General features: G+C 45.8%; 1 protein-coding gene across 1 annotated transcript in view; it reads right to left on the bottom strand.

Moving 5' to 3' along the window:
* Window positions 1-22,654, bottom strand: part of LOC138473331 (salivary glue protein Sgs-3-like) — a 283,493-nt gene that overhangs the window by 71,577 nt on the left and 189,262 nt on the right. The window contains exon 6 of the mRNA XM_069611998.1: window positions 20,650-20,676. Coding sequence (XP_069468099.1) covers window positions 20,650-20,676 — 27 coding nt within the window. The remainder of the gene's footprint in view (window positions 1-20,649; window positions 20,677-22,654) is intronic.

Consider the following 22,654-nt stretch of genomic DNA (forward strand, 5'->3'; position numbering starts at 1 on the left):
TATTAGAGTAGACTACTGCTGCAGAGGAGAGACGTTTAGAGAGATCATTGGTGAAGTGGCCTGTGGACAAGGTGTAATGTTAACGAGTTGTTGTTTGAGATGGGCAACCGGCATGAGAGGGATGTGAAGGAGTTGTGTGCGGAGGTCAGGCTTACCATGCAGGGCCAATCGGCCTTAGGGATGATGGCCACCTCAGCTCAAGTTTTTCCCATGCAATGAGTATGTTGGATACTACAGCCGTGGGATGGGGTCATGTAAGCTGTGGGAGGGTATAAACTATATTTCGGTAATGAACAGGGCATTAAGATCATTGTTGGTTATGAGGTTGGCAACATACCTCTCTAATCTTCAATTTTGACCCTTACTGTCTTGTAAAAATTGTAAATTAAAAAAGTTCCTCTTGTACTTTCCACTGCTCCTTTTTCTGTTAGTCAGCCAAACAATTTAATCAAACAAAAACTCTTTGATAACACCTTTCCTTTGCTGTCTGAATCTTCTGTGTGAATCTGAGAATTCTTCCTGTTCTTATTATTAGTGCAACAACTTTCCCACTGTTTGTGTATTTGGAGAACCTGTTCGATTGTGTGAGTCTTGTGTGAATCCTTTTTTTCGTCTTTGGGGCTGGTTGCCTATTTTGCACATTGACACCTCGTGCAACGTGTCCTTTTATTTAGGGGGACTGACGGGGAAAGATATAAGGAACTGGGCTACTCCACAACCTCTGTTCCAGAGGTCGAGGTAGTTAGCCAGTAGGTGGAGATTTGAGGTGGTGGGAGCTGATCGGGGTTGATATAGAGTGTCGGTGGGGAGGTGAAACAGGTTGGTTCTATTGAGGGCACCATGTCAGGGCAGGGAGACCATCGGCCAGACCCTGTCATGGAATCTGCTGCCGAGGTCAATGCTGGGGAGGATAAGACTACCAATCAGGTGGACATTGTTGTAGCTTCAGGGACACTGAAAGAGTTCCTGCAGAACACAGAAAAGTACATTGCACTTGGACTTGGTAGGGAAGACGTAGAACCCCAGCAGCATAAGCAGGGACCAAGGAGGTTCCCTAGCAGATGTCTCTGGAGGAAATGTCATGGGCCCCTGTACTGCTGCCCACCTGTGTGAGGGGTCAAATCAAGCTCAGGCTTTCGTTATGATAGTGGAGACCGGTCAGAAGTCATCCCCATCCATGACTTCACCACCATCTTCTCATGTGTGTGGCACTACTTCAGTTTGCTGGACGCTACTATGACTGTGCGGTAGGAGGCAGTAAGTGTAATATGCAACCTCTGCCAGAGGACAGTTCAGTAGAGTAACCTACAGAAGAGTGTTTTGAACACCTCGTTGAAGATCAAACACAGTGATATGTGGCACAGAGATGTATGTGGAAGGAGTCATCAGGTATCATAGACCCTGCTACCGCAGCACCCTACTTCAACAGTGATCGTATGGACAAGGGAGTGTCGTACCCCACTGTCACCATCGTCTGGCAGGACTGCTTTGTCACCACTAGAGCTACAGCGTCATGTTTCCGGTGGTAGAGTTCTGTGGGTGGCACCACTTAGGTAGGAGAGGCAAGAGAAAGTGATGAGGCATGCAGGCATGCACTACCTGCATTTCCTGAACCATCAGTTGAGGGAAGCTGGATCCTGTGGCATTGGTGTATGCCATGGAGACCACGTGCTCCAGCACTACCCTAACTTCCTGTCAGTGACTGACCAAGACTGTAGTAAATGGGCACACATGGAAAACTGGGAGAGGCCAGAACAAATGCAGGAGTGGGTCTGTAGATGGGTAGAGAGAACCTCCAGTTTGTAAGTCCAACTCTGGGCATTAGACGGAGTGGCCTTGCAGATTGGTAGAGCCTGAAAATTGGGACAGAAAACTTGTTTATCCCGGTGGTACTAGGAGTGAGAGAATGATCATAGAACTTATCACCACAAAAGAGTGATACACAACAGGCAGGATTAAAAAAATAATCATCACACCTTTATGTATTCTTATGTATTTTGCTTGGTTAAGACTGTTGCTATGACTATAAACTATGTATGTCAACCCTATTCTCTTCTTCAAGCAGTTCAGACTAAAATAAGTAATCTGTTCCCAAAGTGAATCTTGTAGCATTCCAGTGTGGAAATGTGGGTCGGGGACTTTCCAGAAAGGGCGGGGTGAAGGTACGCGGTGGGCCTAGGTGTACAAAAGGTGGCAGGTCGCGCATCAGAACTTGCCAGAAATTGGATTTCTTTGTGGATAAAAAATCCCAGACTGAAAGAGCAGACAGGTATAAGAGCAGGGAGAGCAGACCAAGTCCGAATACAGAAACCAGTGCAGATAAACAGAGACTGAAGATGGACAGAGACTGAAGAGAGACAGAGACTGAGGAAAGAAAGAGACTGGACATACACAGAGACTGTAGACAGAGACTGAAGAGAGACAGAGACTGAAGATAAGCAGAAACTGAAGAGAGGCAGAGACTGAAGAGAGGCAGAGACTGAAGAGAGGCAGAGACAGAAGAGAGGCAGAGACTGACAGAGACTAAAGAGAGACAGAGACTGAAGAGAAACAGAGCCTGAAGAAAGAGACTGAAGACAGAGACTGGAGAGAGACAGAGACTGACAGAGACTAAAGAGAGACAGAGACTGAAGACAGAGACTGAAGATAGACAGAGACTGAAGATAGACAGAGACTGAAGAGAGACAGAGACTGAAGATAGACAGAGAATGAAGACAGAGACTGAAGAGCGACAGAGACTGAAGAGCGACAGAGACTGAAGAGAGACAGAGACTGAAGGGAGACAGATAAAGAGAGACTGAAGAAAGACAGAGACTGAAGAGAGACAGAGACTGAAAATATATAGAGACTGAAGAGGGACAGAGACTGAAGAGGCACAGAAAGACAGACTGAAGAGAGACAGAGACTGAAGAGAGACAGAGACTGAAGAGAGACAGAGACTGAAGAGAGACAGATAGAGACTGAAGAGAGACAGAGACTGAAGAGAGACAGATAGACAGAGACAGAAGAGAGACACAGACTGAAGAGAGACAGAGACTGAAGATATACAGACACTGCTTTTAATTCCAGGTCCTCCCTTAAGACACCTCTAGTGGGGTCTCCTCCCCTCATTAACTCTTTTAGACTTGAGGACTGTATGGCCTCTTTTGCGCCTTCCCCTAGGTCGGTTCCAAGCCGCTGGGTGCCATCTCACTCTCTTGGAGGGGAACACCAACAGTTAGAGGAGTGAGTTGAGAGGTGTTGTTGCTCCAGGAGACAGAGAAATTGTGAGGTGCAAGGTAGGATTCAATCCAAGAAAAAAAGAGTATTAAGGAGATCAGAGTGATCGACAGTGTCAAAGGTAGCAGACAGGCTAAGGAGAATTAAGACAGAGGATAGGTTTGAGTGCTTAGCAGAGGCGATAAAGTTGGAAACATTCATGAGAGCAATTTCTGTGGAGTGACAGGAGTAGAAACCTGCTTCCAGGGGGTCTCGAAGGTCATGGATGTCAAAGAAATTGGTTAGATGGTTGAACACAACCCTTTCCAGCACTTTAGAGTAGTGCAGAAGGAGAATCACTGGGCAAAAGTTAGCCAGTAGGTTTGGGTCAGCCCCTTGCTTTATTAGGAGAGGGATGGCAGTGGCTATTTAGAAAACAGAGGGAAAGCAAGCAGAGTTGAAGGACAGGTTGAAGAGTTCAGTGAGGTGACAGGGCACTTTAGGGACAATAGGCTTGACTAGCTGAGGGTCTGATGGGGCACAAGAGGGGTTAGTCTTCATCAATGGAGACAGCTCTTCATAAGTATTAGTGTGACTAAAGTGGGAGATGGAGCCAGAGGATGATTTTAGAGTAGGCAGAGTGTACAATGTAGGAGGAGGGAGTGTGACGAAGGTCAGGAGAGAGCCTCTAATTGTTGAGGTTTTGCTGCAAATAATTCAGCTAGGTCATTAGCTGTGAGAGTGGAGTTGATAGTCATAGATTTAGGAGGATTGAGGAGTGGGTTTGGGGTGCCCTGTAGCCAGTGAGGATGGTTGGAGTGAGTGTCAATGAGGGTTAGGTAGAATCCCCTTTTGGCTTTATCAAGAGTGGACTTGAGAGAGTTCAGGGCAGAGAGGTAGAGTTGCAGGTCCTCATGCGAGTGGGTACGTCTCCATTTGCGCAGCGGCCGACACATGTCTGTGCGAAGAGAGCATTTGAATGGGGGGACCATGGTTGAGGATGCTGAGATATCGGGGTGAAAGTAAGCAGTGGGAAGTGAGAGGAGAATGAGTCATATAGTAGGGATTGGAAACTGCAGAATGTAGTGTTGGTGGATGAGGTATTAGGTGTGAAGGAGGAGAGTGAGACTACAGGTCAGAGAGAAAGGAAGGAATGGCAGGTTCAAATGTCCTTTTAGTAATAGGTGAAGAAAGGTCAGAGGGTGGAATGGAGATGGTGGTGGAAACAATTGAGTGATCAGATATGGATGGTAATAATTGAGGCTGTGAGAGAGATGGCGATGAATAAGAGATCCAAAGAGTTACCTGCTGTTTGGGTAGGTAGGTTATAGATAGAGTAGAGAGTGTTCGCACTAATACAAGACTGAAGTTCAGATTTCTGAGAAGTGGTTGGAGAGGGAACGTTAAAGTCTCCTAAGAGAATGAAGTGATGTTTAGTGGAAAGAGAATCAAGGAGTTGCCCAAGTTCATCAAAGAATGGTCCAGTGGGACCACGAGGGCAATAGATGGAGCTGATGAGAACCAAGTGAGGCAGAGCAATAATAGAGATGGTGAATTCAAAAGAGGTAGGAGAGCATGTATCATTGGAGATTTGAGAAGCTTGGGGTGGGAGGGAATAGAGTAGGTATCCAACGCCTCAACCACTGCCAGTCAGTCAAGGGTAGTGAATGAAGGATAGTTTGGAGATATGTAGGGCTGCCAGAGGGGCAATGGAGAAATCCAGGTTTCACTGATAGCAAGACATTCTAGGGGATGAGAGCTGAAAGAAGTCAGTGACCAAGGAAATTTTGTTACATGCAGGCTGAGCATTCCAGAGTGCAATGTTCAGTTCTTGAGGTAAAGATGAGTAGAGAGGTTGAGTCTCAGAGGATGAGAGGGGAGGAATATAGGTGTTAGAGGAGGTGATTGACAGGTATTACCATCATATGCTCAGCTTCTCGCACCTTTTGGCAGCTACTGGACACAAACATCCAAGCACTTGCATTTTTGCCAGGGATTGACTCCACAAGTCCAGGTATACAAATCATTGTCTGAATTGCAATGACATGCCCAGGTACTCAGAACATTGTTGTATGTGTGTGTGTGTGAGCTGGTGGGCATTGTGTTGGTGTGTGGAGCCAGTGTGTGCAGCAATGTGTGTGTTTGTGTGTGACAATGTGTGTGTTTGTGTGTGGTAGAACAGTTTATAGGTGACAGTGGATAGGGGATGTATGTGTGGTGTGAGAAGCCTTAAGGTATTTTCACTGCTTTTCCCCATAGGTCTTCTGCGCAGGTGGCCAGGGAAACATCATCGCTTTTGGATCCTGACCCTGACCCTGGGGGTGGAGTAGCGAGGGAGGATCACCTGGCTGGAGGGTCTGTAGGGACTGGGGAGTGTGAAGCCCTTGGAAGAAACATGGTATTCTTCGTTTCCTACTTATGACCAACCCAATCCGTTCCCTGCCTTCATCAGGTATTATGAGTCAACTCCCCTAACATCCTCGTATAAAACCACTAATAGTTCTGGGACGGGGAAGAAGCAACCAGGAGTAATGAAGACTAGGTGTTTTTACCACTCTGCTACTGGGATGAGGAAGAGGCCTGCAGAGAGTCGTGGCCAGTCAAAGGATCGAATCCAAAAGGGCAGGAAAAAAAAAGAATCAAATGCTTTAATATTTATTTATTTATATGTTTTTTGGTTTAGTGTGCGTAAAAAAGTGTTTTTTACAAAGGAAAACACGGGGTTGGGGATGGAACACCCCATAAGGAAAAAAACAACAACAACAAAAAGCATTAAAAACTATTTTTTCCGGCACTTTTGGTGTCGAAAAAAGGCATTTGATACTTTTGTTTTCGATGCTTTCACCTATAACCGCTGAGAGTAGTAGAGGTCAGTCATGTCCCCTTAATGATGGTCAGGGAGGTCTAATTGTACCTTCGCAGCTGCAGGTGATTAAAAGACCCAACCCAAAAGAAGCAAGGAGGAAGCTGTGGCATTGATGGAGGTGCAGCAGCAGAGAGGCCAAGATAAGCAGCAAGGAGCTGTAGGTGTATGGTACGCCAGTGGTTCAAAGGAGTGCAGCCCCAGAGCTGAGGGTCTGTGAAACCAAGGGAACTCTGAAAGGGGACCCATGCCTGAAGGCTGCCCCTTTTCGTGGCGTTCACAGTGCCCATTTTCCTTGGGACATAAGCTGACCTAGGAGTACCTGAGGGGCAGAAGGTGGAGCATGGAGGCGGAGAATCAAAGGCTGAGAGATTTGTGCTGCAGGAACACCGAAAGACGCAACCACTGAGTTTTTATATGAAAAGAAGCCCGGTATGCGAGTGTTTGAACATTAAGCGTAGGGTTACTATGCATCGGAGTGGTTGTGTGCTCGATAAACCACGTTTTTGAATGTCTCTGAGTGAAATCCTCATTAACTTTTGAATAAGTGAGAATACTTTGTAGAGGAGTGGTCACGTGTACATAGATACAAAGGCAATCTACAAAGATTTATAACCACGAAATGAAATGAATGAAACCTTTTACAATTGTTACGAGAGAACCTGAGTGCTAGGCACGTTATTAAAAGCACTCTACAAAAATATATAACAACGAAGTGAATTGAATACAGATCTTTTATATTTATTGAATTCCAAACCAGATGAAAAGTGTACCAAGCAGTTATTAAATACCAAACTGAAAATAAGCTGTTGCCTGTGAAGATTATAAATTCAGTCAAGCTCAGAAGCGAATGCAACTTTAATTACAAGTCCCATTTATAGATGCGGAATCTACAAGAACACAAGAAATCCATCCTTAGTGAACAGCACTTCAGCAATACAAGTGACCTAACTATACATCGGACTCCAGAGTGAATGGAACTTTGGAGGTGAACTTTAACGAGGGAGTAAACTGCAACTTACAGTCAAGACATTCTTGCATAAATACCAACCATATCCAGAGGGCAGAAGTGTGGCGCAGACTTTTAAGAAAGCTGGAAAATATCCTTCTACATTGAAAGTAAACCTTGGGGAAGGGAACCCAGAGTTTTAACCTGTTCATTGACTTGAGGGTGTAGTCTCAAGATATTTTGTGTTTGGAACTATGTTTTAACAATTGGGGAAGGAAATCCCGAGTGTTGGTGAACTCTATCATTTTAAACTTAAGGCAATCCTGACACTTTTATTGAAATGCTTTATACTTGGAGAAGGGAGCGGAAAGAAAGCTGCGCCTGGGCAGAGCTCAGAACTTTGTGTCGAACACTGTTTTGTTGGTTGCTGACATCCCTGCACATTGTATAAGGTTAGTTCTGAGGACAAGTATAGGTTTTGGACACAGACAAATTCTTAAGTTCAACTTTTGGACTTTGACTTTCTTTAGTTTTGGGTTTGGTAGGATAATCGTACCATTGTATAGGGCAAGATTGGATTTTTTCCATCCTGACTTTAAAGTTAATAAAGTGTTATTGTTAATTCAGAATCTGTTGTCTGTGTCTTACTCCAAGATGACTTCAGAGTGGGTGTAGTGTATCTGTGTGGGGACAGATCCCTGGTGGCTATGTGTGTGGGGGCAGTGTGCATGTGGGAGTCCGTGTGAGTGAGGATGAGCAGACTGTGAATGAAGAGAGAGTGTGTGTGTATGGGCACTACGTTTTAGGGCAGTGTATGCGGGTATAGGGTGTGATGGCAGTGTTGGTGTATGTGGTCACTGAGTGTGTGGGTGGGTGGGTGCAGGGTGTGTGTGCAATGTGTGTGTGTGGGGAGAACATTGTAGAGTCAGAGAGCAGTGTTTGTGTGTGCAGGTGTAGGGGTTGAGGGAAGTTTATGTGAGGGTTGATGTGTATGTGTGGGGGAAGATGTGTATGTGTGGGGGAAGTGTATGTGTGGGGGCAGTGTGCAGTGGGGACTCTGGTTGCATCGAACATGTTTGTGTGTGTGTATATGTAGGGGCAATGTCTGAGGGTGCAGTGTTAGGTTGTAGGGACAGTGTGAGTGTGTGTGGAGCCTAGTGTTGGTGTTGGTGTGTGTGTGTGTGTAGTGTGTATGTAATGTGTGCCTTATTCTGGTCAATGTGTGTGAAGGAAATGTGAGTGTGGAGGACAGAGTGCATGGACTTGTGTCGTGAGTGTATGTGGGGTGCTCTGTGTGGGGCCACAGGTAGTTTGTCTGGACAGTGATGTGTGCGGGGGGAGTGTTTGGGGCAGTGCATGTGGGACCTGTGTGTATTGTGTGTGATGTGGGGAGTATTTGGGAGCAGCATTTGTGGGCTGTGTGTGCAGTCTCTGTGGGTATGATGGAGAGAGTCTGCATGTGTAAAAACAGTGTGTGCGTATGAGGTGTGAAAATCATGGTATCAAGAAAATGTCAGGATGGATGTAACGCCTAACTTGCTCTATAGCTACGACGGGGATTGCCCAACCTAAATAAACTAATGAATGTCTAAGTCCAAAAGTCCAAAACAAAAAAGTATGCTGCGTCAAAACTAATGCTTGCCCTCACCTCTAATATATAAATGTTGTGTAGGGATGATCTAACTAAAACAGTGTCTAACATATAGTCTGGAGCTATATCTAGCCCCCCGTTCGAAAGTTCAGGATACAGTTCTTCCTTGATCTCAGCTCTCCAAATGAAGTATCAGTGCATTAAAAAATGTTCCTGTCCCCAAGCATCAAATATTCAGGAACAAAAGAAAACAAATGTTCAAAAAGGAGCTCAGGGTTTCCCTTTCCCTAAGCTTCATGCACTGTGGCACAAAACAATGTTCTTTAAGGTGCTGAGGGGGTTCCCTTTCCCTAGCTTCCTGCCTTCTTGGCAATTTAACAACTATTCTCAAGTTCATGAATTACAGGGTGTCCCCTTATCCTCTTTGGCTTCTACTTCCTGTTTACTCCTTATAGGCGTTCAATTTGCCAGCTTTCCCTTCTTGTCACTATTGCCCATTCAGCGTTTGCTCACTTTTTACTTTACTCACTTTTCACTTGGTTCATCTTGGGATTCTTATTCACATATGATATGATTGGTTATTTATAACACGCTTAATACCCAGAGGTTTCTAAGCACAGACCCGGGGATCGAACCTGTGTGGTTCCGTGTCGTCTTGCTTCCAAGGCGAACATGTTGCCCCTAAGCTATCCTTCGGGTGAGTCCGGGTTTACTTCTTTCATTCTTTTTCTATGTTTGACGGCTTTCGAAACTGTGCTGTCTGCATGCGACCACTCCACTACTCAATATTATATTTGTTCACATGCGCACCGGGTTGCTCTCATACTTAGAAACTCACTGGTAGCAGCGTTCGCCGTTCTCGCTTCCTTGTTGCAGTCTACCCTGCAGATACCCCTAGACTGTTGCTTCCAGTCAGGGGTACGAGCACCTGTTGGTCACAGAAAAGTGACTGCCTGCTTTCAAGGCTCCCTTCTTCCTCTGTCTCCCTGGAGACATGGCTCCCTCACCCGCAAAGGCACTCTGCTACATTGTGTCTTCCACCAGCTTCTTGAAGTCCCGTTCTCCTCTGGTTTCTCTGAGGTTGTGCTGACCTTTCTGCTCCTTTCTCCTTTCTCTTCAGCTTACTGTGCTGGAGGTTCCCACACCTGTGACCACAATATGGCCCATATTCCTTGGGCCCCACAAGTCTCCTGGGATCTTTGCCGGTGACCTGGCTCAGGTCCCAGTCCCAACACGGCTACCTCCACACAAAAAGAGATCCTCTGCTGGTCTCAGCCATGCAGCCTCCCTGTTGCTCTCCTTGCTGCTGCACAACTCTCTATTGTGTGCTCCACCTTGTATACACCTGGGCCCTGTCAAGGGGTTTCAGGTGTGAGTACTTGGCCTTCTTTGCCTGACTCCAATGACACCAATTATTGGGACATGCCTGACCTGCAGCTCTCTAGTTTTCAGGGCTCTTCTTCATTTCAGTACTAAAGTGGTGCTTTCTATGTGTAATTTCCATCACTCTAGGTGTTTTCTTCCTATTCTCAGTACTTCGTCGGATTTCAGGGGGAAATGTAGGAATGGACAGCAATTTCCTAGAAAGGTTGAGGGAAGGTAAGGTAAGTTGCAATCGGGAAAGGGGGGATACTTTCTCTCGCCCTCAGACATCCTCTTCCCACTCCCCAAGAACCCCCCACTCAGGTGATCTTCCCTCACGTGTCTGCCCACAGGTCGGGATCCAAATGCAATGGCCCTTCCCTGGTCACCTGAGTAAAGGATCCCAGGGGAGTAAAAGTGAGGACGCCATCAGGTTTCTCGCAATGAGGACAGTGTGTGTGGGTGGAATGTGCATGGGACAGTGTTAGTGTGTACAGAGATGTAGTGTGTGGGGATTAGTGTATGGGTAAAGTATTTTTGGGGCATTGTGTATGTGGTGGTGGCAGTATGTGTTGTAATGGTAGTGCGCATGTGTGTGAGAGAGTGAAAGAGGTTTGTGTGTGCATTAGATGTCTGGGGAGTGTGTGTGAGGGAGGCAGAAGGAGAGTGTGTATGTGAGTGTGTGGGTGTAGTATGTGTTTTTATTGATATTGATATTTTATTTCTATCACACTCATACACAAGTGTTTTTTTGGGGAGAGCAGTAACTGTAGGCAGGAGAATATGGGGCTATTGTGTTGGGGGCAGTGTGAGGGTCAGTGTGTGTGTGGGGGCAGTGTGCAGAGCAGTGTATGGGGATTGTAGGGATGTGGGAGGCCAGCGTGTGCATGTAGGTAATTATGTCTGTGAGGGGCAGTGATGAGGAGGTTGTGGGTCAGTATGTATGTGTTTATGTGGCGAGTGTCTGGGGGTGCTCTGTGTTGGGGCACTTTTAGTGTGTGTGGACAATGGGTTTTCGTGGAAAGTGTTTGGGGCCAGCGTATGTGGGCAATATGTGCATTCTGTTTGGGTATGATGGGAGAGAGTGTGTGTGTATGGTGGAATTGTGTTTTGGCCAGTCTACATGGGGTAGTGTGTGTGGGGGAAGTGTGCATGGAGGCAGTGTGGATGGAGGCAGTGTGGGTGTCTGTAGTGTGGGGATAGTATGTTTGGGCCAGTGTGTGGGGCAGAAGTGTGTGGGGGCATTGTGTGTTGCAATGGGAGTGTGTATGTGTGTGAGTGGGAAGCAGGTTTGTGTGTGTGTAGGCAGCAGGTGTGTGTTTGAATGTGTGGGTAGTATGTGTCTGGGGAGTGTGTGTGTGGGTGGTAGTGCATTTTGGGATGAGTCTGGAAGGGGAGAGTGTATGTAGGGGGAGTGTGTGTGTGTGTTTGGGTGTGTGGAGAGGGTTTGTGTTTCGAGGGCATTGTGTGTGTGTGCGTGGTGTGTGTGTGTGACAGAGAAAGAGAGAGAGAGAGAGGGAGAGAGAGAGGGAGAGAGAGAGACACACACACAGACAGAGAAGAGGAGGGCCCGGTGTACATGATGGGGGCAGCGTGAGTGGGTAGTGTATTTGGAGGGCGGGGTGGGGGCAGTGCACATGTGTGTTTGGGGTGGCAATGGGTGTGAGAGAAGTAGTGTGTGCGTGTGGGAGGGCACCGTTTTTGTGGCAAGCAATGTGTCTGGGGAACAGTGCATGTGGGGGTATTGTTTGCAGTGCCGGTGTGTGCAGGAGCCTTGTTCATGGGGGCAGTGTTGCTGTAGACAGTGTGCATGGGGCACTATGTGTGTGCAGCAGTGTTTGTGGTGCACTATGTGGGTGAGGCAGTGTTTGTGATGCCACTATGTATGAGGCCGTGTGAGGGGGCAGTATGTGTAGGGGCCGTGTGCTCTGTGTGTGTGTTTGTGTGCAAGAGAGAGAGAGAGAGACAGAAATATAGAGAGAGCAGAGTCTGTGGGGGCAGTCAGTGTGGGTGTAGGCACTATATGTGGGGGCAGTATGTGGAAAGGGGCAGTGCTTGGGGCAGAGCATGTGGAGCAGTGGTGTGTGTGTGCATATATATATATATTTACATATATTGGAAATTGGTTTCCTCCTCTATTTTCACAAGTCCAGAACTTTCCTTGTGTTTCGTATAAAAATAGGTAATCAGACGTACAGGAAGCATGCCATGTTTACAGACCTTCATTGGAGCAAGTTCCTTATGCAGAGAACACATATAACATAGATCGAAACAGCTCATAGCTGCTGGAATTCGAAATCGACCCTCGGTCAAGTCATGTTCCCCCACCCGCCCCCCTATTTATCTGTTGGGGCACACCTCGTTGTGTGTGCCGCAAACTCCTCCATCCCTCTGCAACTCCGGTTACCTTGACTTAAGTGGTTGGGAACTGGCGCTGCAGGGTCCACTTTTCTTCAAACGTTATTTTCTCGGGCAAGCCCCAATGCCATTATAGCAAACAAGGGTGCGGGGGACACCCCTGCAGGGTCCGCTCCTCTTGTTCACTATAATGGCACTGAATGGGAGATTTGTTCAAAATTTCCGTTCAGCCGAAATTTGAGCAAATATCCCATTTGCTTTTTTTATTTAAATATCTATCTAGGGATAGCATAGTGTAATGTCCTTTCATCATTTCATCACGGGACCCTTCGCGAGCTCCCTTGATGGAAGGGTGAATAGAACATAAAGACGTATGTTTGGAATGCGAGTTTCAAACGCGTCTCATGTCAGTTGCTTTCCACGGTCGGTTGGGCCAATTCACTTTCACTTAGCTATTAATGTAAATAAATAGCTTGCCTATAAATCACGTCTCCCTGCGTGTAATTAAACACTTCAAGTGGCGACGAGGATCTTCAGGCCCCACCGCCCCTTTGTGTGCCCCAGGCTTTCATCTTACCTGAATCTGTTTACCATCTTCTACGCTCGGTTTGCCAGCCGTGATTTATGTGCGTGAGCAGGCCCTGCAGCTGTCATAAAAGCTGTGGCCGCTCCGCTTACAATCAACTCGACTTCCAGCGACAGCTAGTCAAAGTCAATTAAGTGAGTAGTTTTTCTTAATCCTGATTGTGTTTACTTTTAATGTATGCCGTCCGGACACGCCTCTTGGCCTGTGCTGTTAAGCTTACCGTATTTCACAGAATAGAGGTGTTTATTTTTTTTGTCAGTTACAAGTTTCTATCTACCGTAATTCTCAGTATAAAGGCGCAATCACATGGAAAGAGAAGGTACATTGAACTGATAAGCGTTTAAATTTGCAGGAAGTCATATTGTTGGCTGATAATTGACCATTTCAAGCCATCCACCCATATTCTCTACACTGTGTGCAAGTACATTGAGAAAAAAAAGAAACAGAGAATTAAAGTGATACATTATTATACTGCAGCAACTCCCTGCATTCGAATTTAAAAGAGACATTAAGGAGACCGTAATTCACAAATTTGGTCAACCCTTTCCAATTTTGTAGCACATATATTTTGTGGTCAGCATGTCTTTCAATAGTGTACCACCGCCAATGTTTTTCCTTTCGGATGTTGGTGAACCAGCTATTCCATGGAAAAGATGGATTAAATCATTTGAACATTACGCTGGCGTTGTGTGTGGTCAGAATTGCAGCGTGGAGAGGAGGAAGTCTCTTTTAATGCATTGTTTAGGCCCGGCGGGGCAGGAAAAATTTGAAGATCTACCAGATCTACTTTCTGATGAAGATAATGACTTAAATGAATATGAGCGGTCAGTGAAGAAGATGGGAAAACATTATGAAAAGAAACTGAGCACTATTTTGGAACGTTATAAATTTGGGAAAAGAACTCAAGGAGAGGGTGAGAGCATAGAACAGTACATCACTAGTCTGAGAAAGCTAGCCAAGACATGCAATTTCAATACTCAGTTGGACGAGAGGTTGAGAGATCAATTCATGCTGGAGTGTAGGAGTAGCAAAGTAAGAGAAAGATTATGGGCTGAGGACGACCCCAACTTGGACACTGTCTTACGTGTGGCCAAGGAAGTGGAGCACACTGAGAAATGTGTTAAAGAATTAGAAAGCAGGATGCAAAATACTGATATTAAACATGAAATTTCAAAAGAGAAGCATAATACACTTACTACAAGTAAAGAGAATGAACCCATTGCCCAAATTTCAGGAAATTCCAATAGGAGATACAAATCAGAAAGAAACGGGAGATTACCGTGGAATGATGATAAAAGGAAAAAACCAAGCTCCAGAATTTATAACAGTGATGTGAGAAAGAAAGGTCCGCACAGGCGTGGAGACGACCCTAGAAGGAAGAACACAGGGAGATGTTTTAGATGTGATAGCATGGATCATTGGGCAGATAACCCGGAATGTCCTGCTTTGAAAATTATATGTGGGAAATGCAAAGGCAAGGGGCATTACGCACGATGTTGCAGAAGGCAAAACACTTCCACTAACTGGATAGGAAGCGATGAAAATAGTGATGAAGATGAAGAAGAATGTGTGTTTGTCGTGACAGACGAAGAAAATGAACAAGAAATAGAAAGCCCCAAGGCCGTAGTTTGTGTTGATGGAACCAACATGCACATGATGATTGATTCAGGTGCAAAATATACCTTGATACCACAAATTTTCTGGGACAGGAAGAAACATGAATACCTGCATGAACCAGACATAAATCCCAGAGCATATGGCGAAGTTAAAATAGATGTCATTGGATGGTTTTGGGGAGCACTCAAATTCAAGGAGAGGAAAGCAAATGGGAAAATATACATAACAAAGAAGGGGAGAACGCCTTTGTTAAGTTGGACCCGCCAATGCAAACTCAAAGTGAAGTTGGATGCTGCGTCGGATGAGTCTGTATATTCAGTTGAAAACAACGCTGGAAGACTTCAAGGAAACAAAGAAGTCGCCAAGGAAGCTGATATGGTGAAAGAAATTTTCAGGAAAGACATCGGATGTCTGCGTGGGTTTGTTCATGAGATCAAAATGAAGCCAGGACATGTTCCTGTTGCGCAGAAGTTACGCAACATCCCGCTTTCAATGAGAGAAGAAGTAAGAAAGGAGATTAAATTATTGGAAGATCAGAAAATCATCGAGAGAATAGATGCCAGTGAATGGGTTTCACCGTTAGTTGTATTAAGAAAAAAATCCGGAAAAGTGAGAATATGTGTAGACATGAGAGAATTAAATAAGTGCGTGATCCCGGACAGACATCCACTCCCCAATATTCAAGAGATTGTATCCACTATTGGACCCTCGAAGTATTTTTCCACTCTGAATCTAACATCAGCATACCATCAGGTTAAACTTCATAGGGATTCTAAGAAAATGACAGCCTTTATCACGCCTGATGGGCTGTATCAATACAGAAGATTGCCATTTGGGTTGGTGTCAGCTGCTTCAGTATTTCAGAGAATCATGCACAAACTATTTGAAGGTGACGAAGGGATTATTTGTTTTCAAGATGACATACTGGTACACGCCATAAACCAGAAGGTGCATAATGAAAGATTACAACATGTCTACAAGAAGTTATATGAAGCAGGTATGACCCTTAGTAGAGATAAATGTAATATAAATCGTAGCGAAATCGAATATTTAGGACATACCATATCTGCTAGCGGCATAAAACCAAGGAAACAACTTGCTGATGCCATAATGAACATGCCAAGACCAGAGTCAAAGGAGGGCGTGCGTACGTTCATTGGAATGGCAGAGTACTATTCTAAGTTTATAAAGGATTTTGCCATACATACTGTTCCGCTACGTGAACTTCTAAAGAAGAAGTCATTTGAATGGAACAGGGAGTGCGAAGAAGAATTTGAAAATATCAAATCAGAATTAAACAGAGCACCATCATTGAAGAATTTCAAGAGTGGGAGGAAGACTATAATAACAACAGATGCAAGCAACCTAGGGTTAGGAGCTGTTGTCACACAAGAAGTTGAAGGAAAAGAAGTTCTTATCGCGTTTGCATCTAGATTGTTAAAGGGTGCAGAAAGGTCGTATGCTGCAATAGAAAAGGAAATACTGGCCATCAAGTGGGCAACAGAAAAGTTCAGGAATTTCATCTGGGGAGTGGAGGTGGAGATTCGCACTGACCACAAACCATTGATACATGTCATTATGAATAAAGGTTTGGACAATGTATCTAACAGAATTAAAAGATGGGTTGTACTTCTGCAAGAGTACAACTGTACAGTACGATATGTACCAGGAGTGAAGAATCGTGCTGCTGATTGTCTGTCGCGACTTACCAACAATTCTGAAGTAGACAATGAAAGTGAAAACAATCCTGAAGTTGTTTTGAACGTTGAAGCGCTTTCCATATCCAAAACTGAGTGGGAAGAAGCGGAGAGACAAGATGATAGCATAAAACAGTTGAAACAAATTAAACGAAGCAATGGAAGTTTGAAGAAAGTTATGTTTGAAGGGTTCGGTCTCATCGAATACTGGAGAGTTGCAGATGAACTCAACGTAGCGAGTGACAGAATTATGAGAGGAGATCGAATAATTCCACCTACAGGTCTAAGACAAAGAATCATCGATCTGGGCCACGAAGGCCATCAAGGAATTGTGAAGACTAAACAGAGAATACGCGATGATTTCTGGTGGCCAGGATGTGACCTGCAAATCGAGAGAACCATCAGAGAATGTATCCTTTGTAATCAGAGTGACAGGGCGTGTGTGAGTGCGAATTACCCTATGGTGATAACGAATATTCCAGGGAAAGTATGGGATGAAGTAGGCATGGACATACTAGGGCCTATTCATTGTGATGGTAAACAACAATTTTGCTTGGTGGTCATTGACCTTCTGACCAGATGGGTAGAAGTTTTAATCAAACCTCATATGAGTGCTAAAATAGTGATAGATTTTTTGTCAGAGATATGCACTAGAGAGGGTTTCCCAAGAAGCATATTAACTGATAATGGTGTCCAATTCAGGTCAAAAGAGATGGAAATGTTCTGCACCAGTAATTCCATTGTGCACAAAACTAGTGCAATATACCACCCACAAACCAATGGGGTGGTTCAGAGATTCAATAAGGTGCTCAAGGATGCTATTCGGTGGGCTTGGTCAAATGGGCTCAACTGGGAAGAAGCGGTGAAAAGAAAAATAATTGCTCACCGTTTTACTCCCCATAGTACTACTGGTCTATCACCTTTTGAGTTAAGTAGAGGGCGCAGAGCAAACACCAAATTGACACCATCTTGGTTGGAGAGGGAGACCATAGTAAGAAAAGATTTTGGAGAGGCAGTAGAGAGTATTAGGAAAATCCAGCTGAGGAACAAGGCAGCTCACAATAGTCTAATGAGCAAAAGGAAAAGAAACAAGGTTCCCAGAGTGGGGGGTCTGGTGAGAATTAAACTCCCCCCTGTACTAAGAGATGGACCCTGAAAATGGTCCAAACCAGTGAGTGTGATTGAGGTTTTTAGACATGCGGTGAGAGTGCAAGATGGTAGAGTCTGGAATATGGAGAGAGTATGTGTGATGGAGTCAAGTAAGGATGTAAATACTGGTGAAATGGAACACAAGGAGCAACTCAGTAGGGGTGACAATGAAAGAATGAAAAGGAATGTTCAGCATGTGAGATCTAGGTTGAATAGAAATGTAATGTCAAAAATTTCCTTGCCAACATCTAAACCAGATCCTCTGCATATGTCAAGAACAGGGAGAGTGATCCGCAAACCAAACCGCATGAAGGATTTTGTCTGATATTACTGAGGATACAGAAGAAGCCTACTAGACTGTATTCCATGAACGGCAAGAGACTAAGGAAGGGAGATGTAGAAGAAGCCTACTAGACTGTGTTCCATAAACAACAAGAGACTAAGGAAGGGAGATGTGTAATGTCCTTTCATCATTTCATCACGGGACCCTTCGCGAGCTCCCGTGATGGAAGGGTGAATAGAACATAAAGACGTATGTTTGGAATGCGAGTTTCAAACGCGTCTCATGTCAGTTGCTTTCCACGGTCGGTGGGGCCAATTCACTTTCACTTAGCTATTAATGTAAATAAATAGCTTGCCTATAAATCACGTCTCCCTGCGTGTAATTAAACACTTCACATAGCTGCCTGTAGCCAGCCTTGATCACCATGGTCAATCAATATGTGGCTCTCCGAATGTTTTGGGAAACCTTAGCCAGCACAGTCAAATGCAAAGGATCATGGAAGGCGCATTCCAAAACATCTGGAGGGGCAGATGAGTAACCATAATCTACACCAAGGTTGTCCAACATACGGCCCGTGTGCTACAATGCGGCCCTCCGAGCCATTTCATGTAGCTCGTGAGACTGTACAGACAAAGAAAGGAAATCTCAAAGGACCAAGCCGGCATGGGTTGTGATTTCTGGTTCTAGGTTAAACTATCGAAAACAAAAGGATCGAATGCCTTTTTTGGACAGTTATGGGTCGAAAAAAGGGTTGATTTTGTTTTTATGGGGTGGTTCCCCCAACCCCTTGTTTTCTTTATTAAAAAAACGTTTTTTTACCAAACCAAACTAAAACATATATATATATAAATAAATAAAAATTCGACCCTTTTTTTTCGACCCATTCGACTTTCGAATAAAAGGTCATACGATCCTTTTTTTTCGATACTTTAACTGGACACTGTGATTTCCATTGGCTGAGAAACAGCCAATGGAAATACTGTTGCCATGCAAGGTACGTCATAGTAAAAAAAAAAAGAAAGCCTTGCATGGTCACAGTATTTCCATCAGCCAATGGAAATCACATATGGGTGGAGTGAAGGTGAGGTATACGTGCCAGCGGCACCACCTTCACACTTCTGTTCCAGCTAGCAGCCCAGCCCAGCCCAGCCCAGCCCAGCCCAGTATCACGCCGGTGACCGAGCGAGGCCTGGTAAGTTTTCTTTTCTTTCTGTTTTTTTTTTTTTTGCAAGCCACGGCCCAGTTTATTTATTTATTTGTTCAATGTTTGTCGGGTCCGTGGACCCGATTTATTTATTTATTTCTGCAATGTTGGGCCCAACATTGGAGAAATAAATAAATTAATCGGGTCCACAGACCCGATGATAGCTCAGTGGGTTGAGAGTCTAATGCTGCGCTGTGTGTGTGATCTGCATGTTCGAATCCCAGCAAGGCCATCTCAGCCTTTCATCCTTCTTAGGTCGGTAAATGAGTACCAACACAGGTTGGGGGATATTGTATGCATATTTCTTCTATAAAAAAGAGCTTTAGTATAAGTGCTATATACAATAACATTATCATTTGGCCTTGGACGTCTGCTGCCACTCATAGTAATTTCACAATATGGATCTATACCCAAGGATATTATTGATACATATGGTGATCCATTCTTGTAGGAATGTGTTCAATATTTGGCGGGTCCGTGGACCTGAGTAATTTTATTTCTGGGCCGGGGCAGAGGACTGTTACTGTTTTCTGGTGCCCCCTGGACAAGTCACCTATGACATGTTGCTACAGAGGCATATTTTGGGCACAACCAGCATGCCAATGTGTTACATCAGTGACAGTGCTGTCTTACACTGCGGACACATTGATCATTAAAATGTGTTGTGTTCTACAATGTTCTTGTCTGCTGTTGGTGACATGGAATGTACATGTTCCCCTTTAGAACTGATTGTAAATTTATGGCTTTTTGGTCACTTTTCCTGCTGTAAAATGCACCATTTCAGCCCCAAAACCCTCCTTAGATCGTTATAGTTCCCTCACTACGCTCGGTCGCCCCTACTGTTTCAGAAAAATATCAACACGTACACACTGGTGGAAGAAATCACAAGAAACTAACCTTTCATCACTGTCCCTGGCACCAAAAGCTAACTTTGGGACTGCATGGCTATCACTGCCAGTGATGCTATTGTGTCAAAGGTCACACACCATCGATTTTGAATATACTGCTTTGGGTGAGGGTGTTGACTTTTGGCTCGCCGGCCCACCGGGTGAAAAAAAGTGTATGCTTCGGCCCCACATTCAAAAACAGTCGCCAGATGTACTAAAACAACCTCCATCTGTGCTTCCAGTGATGGGAGGGGATGTACAGAGCTCTCACACTGTGGTGAGTCAAGAGTTAAACGACTGTGAGGTCATGCTTCATTTTCCTACTCCCACTAGTGTGAATTAGGTGCCCATACACGCTGGACTGACTACACTATAAAAGAGTCTGCAATGGGGGAGGTTTGGGCAAAGAGTGGCAGGGACGGGGAGGGGAGTCGCACAGGCTTTAGCATGGCAATGGGCGTCCGTGGGAAAGACACAACACCAACCAGATGGCAGGCTGTGTGGCACTGCTACATGCCACCTGCTCCATGCTTCCTAGCTCCACATGAATAGCTTGGGGCTTTATAGGTGGTGCTTTTAACACCCCCTAATAGCGAAAACTAAAAACGGGGAACAGGCCACTGATGCCTTTCTCCCTTTTTATTTTTTTCTATACCCCCCTTACTCTTTTTACATGTGTTGTGTATGTTTCCTGAAAAATCAACAAAGCCGCTGTAAATGCACAGATGCAAATGCACGCAGATGCACGTGCATTGCTGTTCCCATGGCGAGGGTTTCTCTTTAAAATGGAATTGTAAACAGTTGGATGTGCTCTCTCTCCCCCCACGGGTGCCTGCATCTCTTTCCTAACACTCTCCCTCGAGAATATGTAACTTAGGAGGGCTTCGGATGACACGTGCACTTACCTGGCTGTTTAGATGTTGGCCTTGTTGCTGTTAGGAAGGAAAAAACCACACAATTAAAAATGTCATTGCACAGGCCTACTTTTTTTTATAAGCACACTTTACTAAGTCCCTGCTGCATATGCTAGACACCTCACTGCAGAATGGAAAGCTAGCGTACTGTTAGTGGAAAATGCCAAATACCGCCGGCAGTAATTTACCACCCACTCTTAAATTGATAAAAACTAAGGAACTTAATGAAAAATATTTCCTCAATAAATACATTTTGTAAAAAAAAGTTGATCCGACAGACCGCTGGAGATATAAATGTTGGCTACCAGCTGATTACATTCCTCTTCCTGGGGCACTAAAACTAAAACGAGTGGTCAATAAGGGGAGTTCTGAGACCACCTCAGCAGTGCCCTTAAACTTGATCACACATAGCCTCTACCAGCTGCAGCGCAGGTGTGGGTGAGGAAGCACGCACATGAACGTGGCTACGCGCTTTAGACTCGCGCCAACAGCAGAGACTGAGAACTTCAGCTGGGGGGCACTAGTTCCCTTTACTCGACTCCACTCAGCCTGGGGTGCGCTAGTTCCCTTTACTAGACTCCACTCAGCCTGGGGTGCACTAGTTCCCTTTACTCGACTCCACTCAGCCTGGGGTGCGCTAGTTCCCTTTACTAGACTCCACTCAGCCTGGGGTGCGCTAGTTCCCTCTATTAGACTCCACTCAGCCTGGGGGGGCGCTAGTTCACACCACTAGACTCCACTCTGCCTGGGGGGCACTAGTTCCCTCTACTAGACTCTACTCAGCCTGGGGTGCGCTAGTTCACTCCACTAGACTCCACTCTGCCTGGGGGGGCACTAGTTCCCTCTACTAGACTCCACTCAGCCTGGGGGGCGCTAGTTCACTCTACTAGACTCCACTCAGCCCTGATGTTGATAGTTCTCTCAACCAGACTCCACTCAGCCTGGGGGATGCTAGTTCCCTCTACTAGACTCCACTCAGCCTGGGGGTGCTAGTTCACTCCACTAGACTCCACTTAGCCTGGGGGATGCTAGTTTACTCTACTAGACTTCACTCAGCCTGGGGTGCGCTAGTTCCCTCTACTAGACTCCACTCTGCCCGGGGGTCACTAGTTCACTCTACTAGACGCCAATCGGCCTGGGGGTCACTAGTTCACTCTGCTAGACTTCACTCTGCCTGGGGGGAACCAGTTCACTCTACTAGACTCCACTCAGTCTGGGGGGCGCTAGTTCCCTCTACTAGACTCCACTCAGCCTGGGGGTGCTAGTTCACTCCACTAGACTCCACTCAGCCTGGGGGGCACTAGTTTCTTCTACTAGACTCCACTCTGCCTGGGGTGCGCTAGTTCCCTTTACTAGACTCCACTCAGCCTGGGGTGCGCTAGTTCCCTCTATTAGACTCCACTCAGCCTGGGGGGGCGCTAGTTCACTCCACTAGACTCCACTCTGCCTGGGGGGCACTAGTTCCCTCTACTAGACTCTACTCAGCCTGGGGTGCGCTAGTTCCCTCTACTAGACTCCACTCAGCCTGGGGGGCGCTAGTTCACTCCACTAGACTCCACTCTGCCTGGGGGGCACTAGTTCCCTCTACTAGACTCCACTCAGCCTGGGGGGCGCTAGTTCCCTCTACTAGTCTCCACTCAGCCTGGGGTGCGCTAGTTCCCTTTACTAGACTCCACTCAGCCTGGGGTGCGCTAGTTCCCTCTATTAGACTCCACTCAGCCTGGGGGGGCGCTAGTTCACTCCACTAGACTCCACTCTGCCTGGGGGGCACTAGTTCCCTCTACTAGACTCTACTCAGCCTGGGGTGCGCTAGTTCCCTCTACTAGACTCCACTCAGCCTGGGGGGCGCTAGTTCACTCCACTAGACTCCACTCTGCCTGGGGGGCACTAGTTCCCTCTACTAGACTCCACTCAGCCTGGGGGGCGCTAGTTCACTCTACTAGACTCCACTCAGCCCTGATGTTGATAGTTCTCTCAACCAGACTCCACTCAGCCT

The sequence above is a fragment of the Ambystoma mexicanum genome, chromosome 8 (genome assembly GCF_040938575.1).
Source record: "Ambystoma mexicanum isolate Mex_15411 chromosome 8, UKY_AmexF1_1, whole genome shotgun sequence".
In the NCBI taxonomy this organism is placed as follows: Eukaryota; Metazoa; Chordata; class Amphibia; order Caudata; family Ambystomatidae; genus Ambystoma; species Ambystoma mexicanum.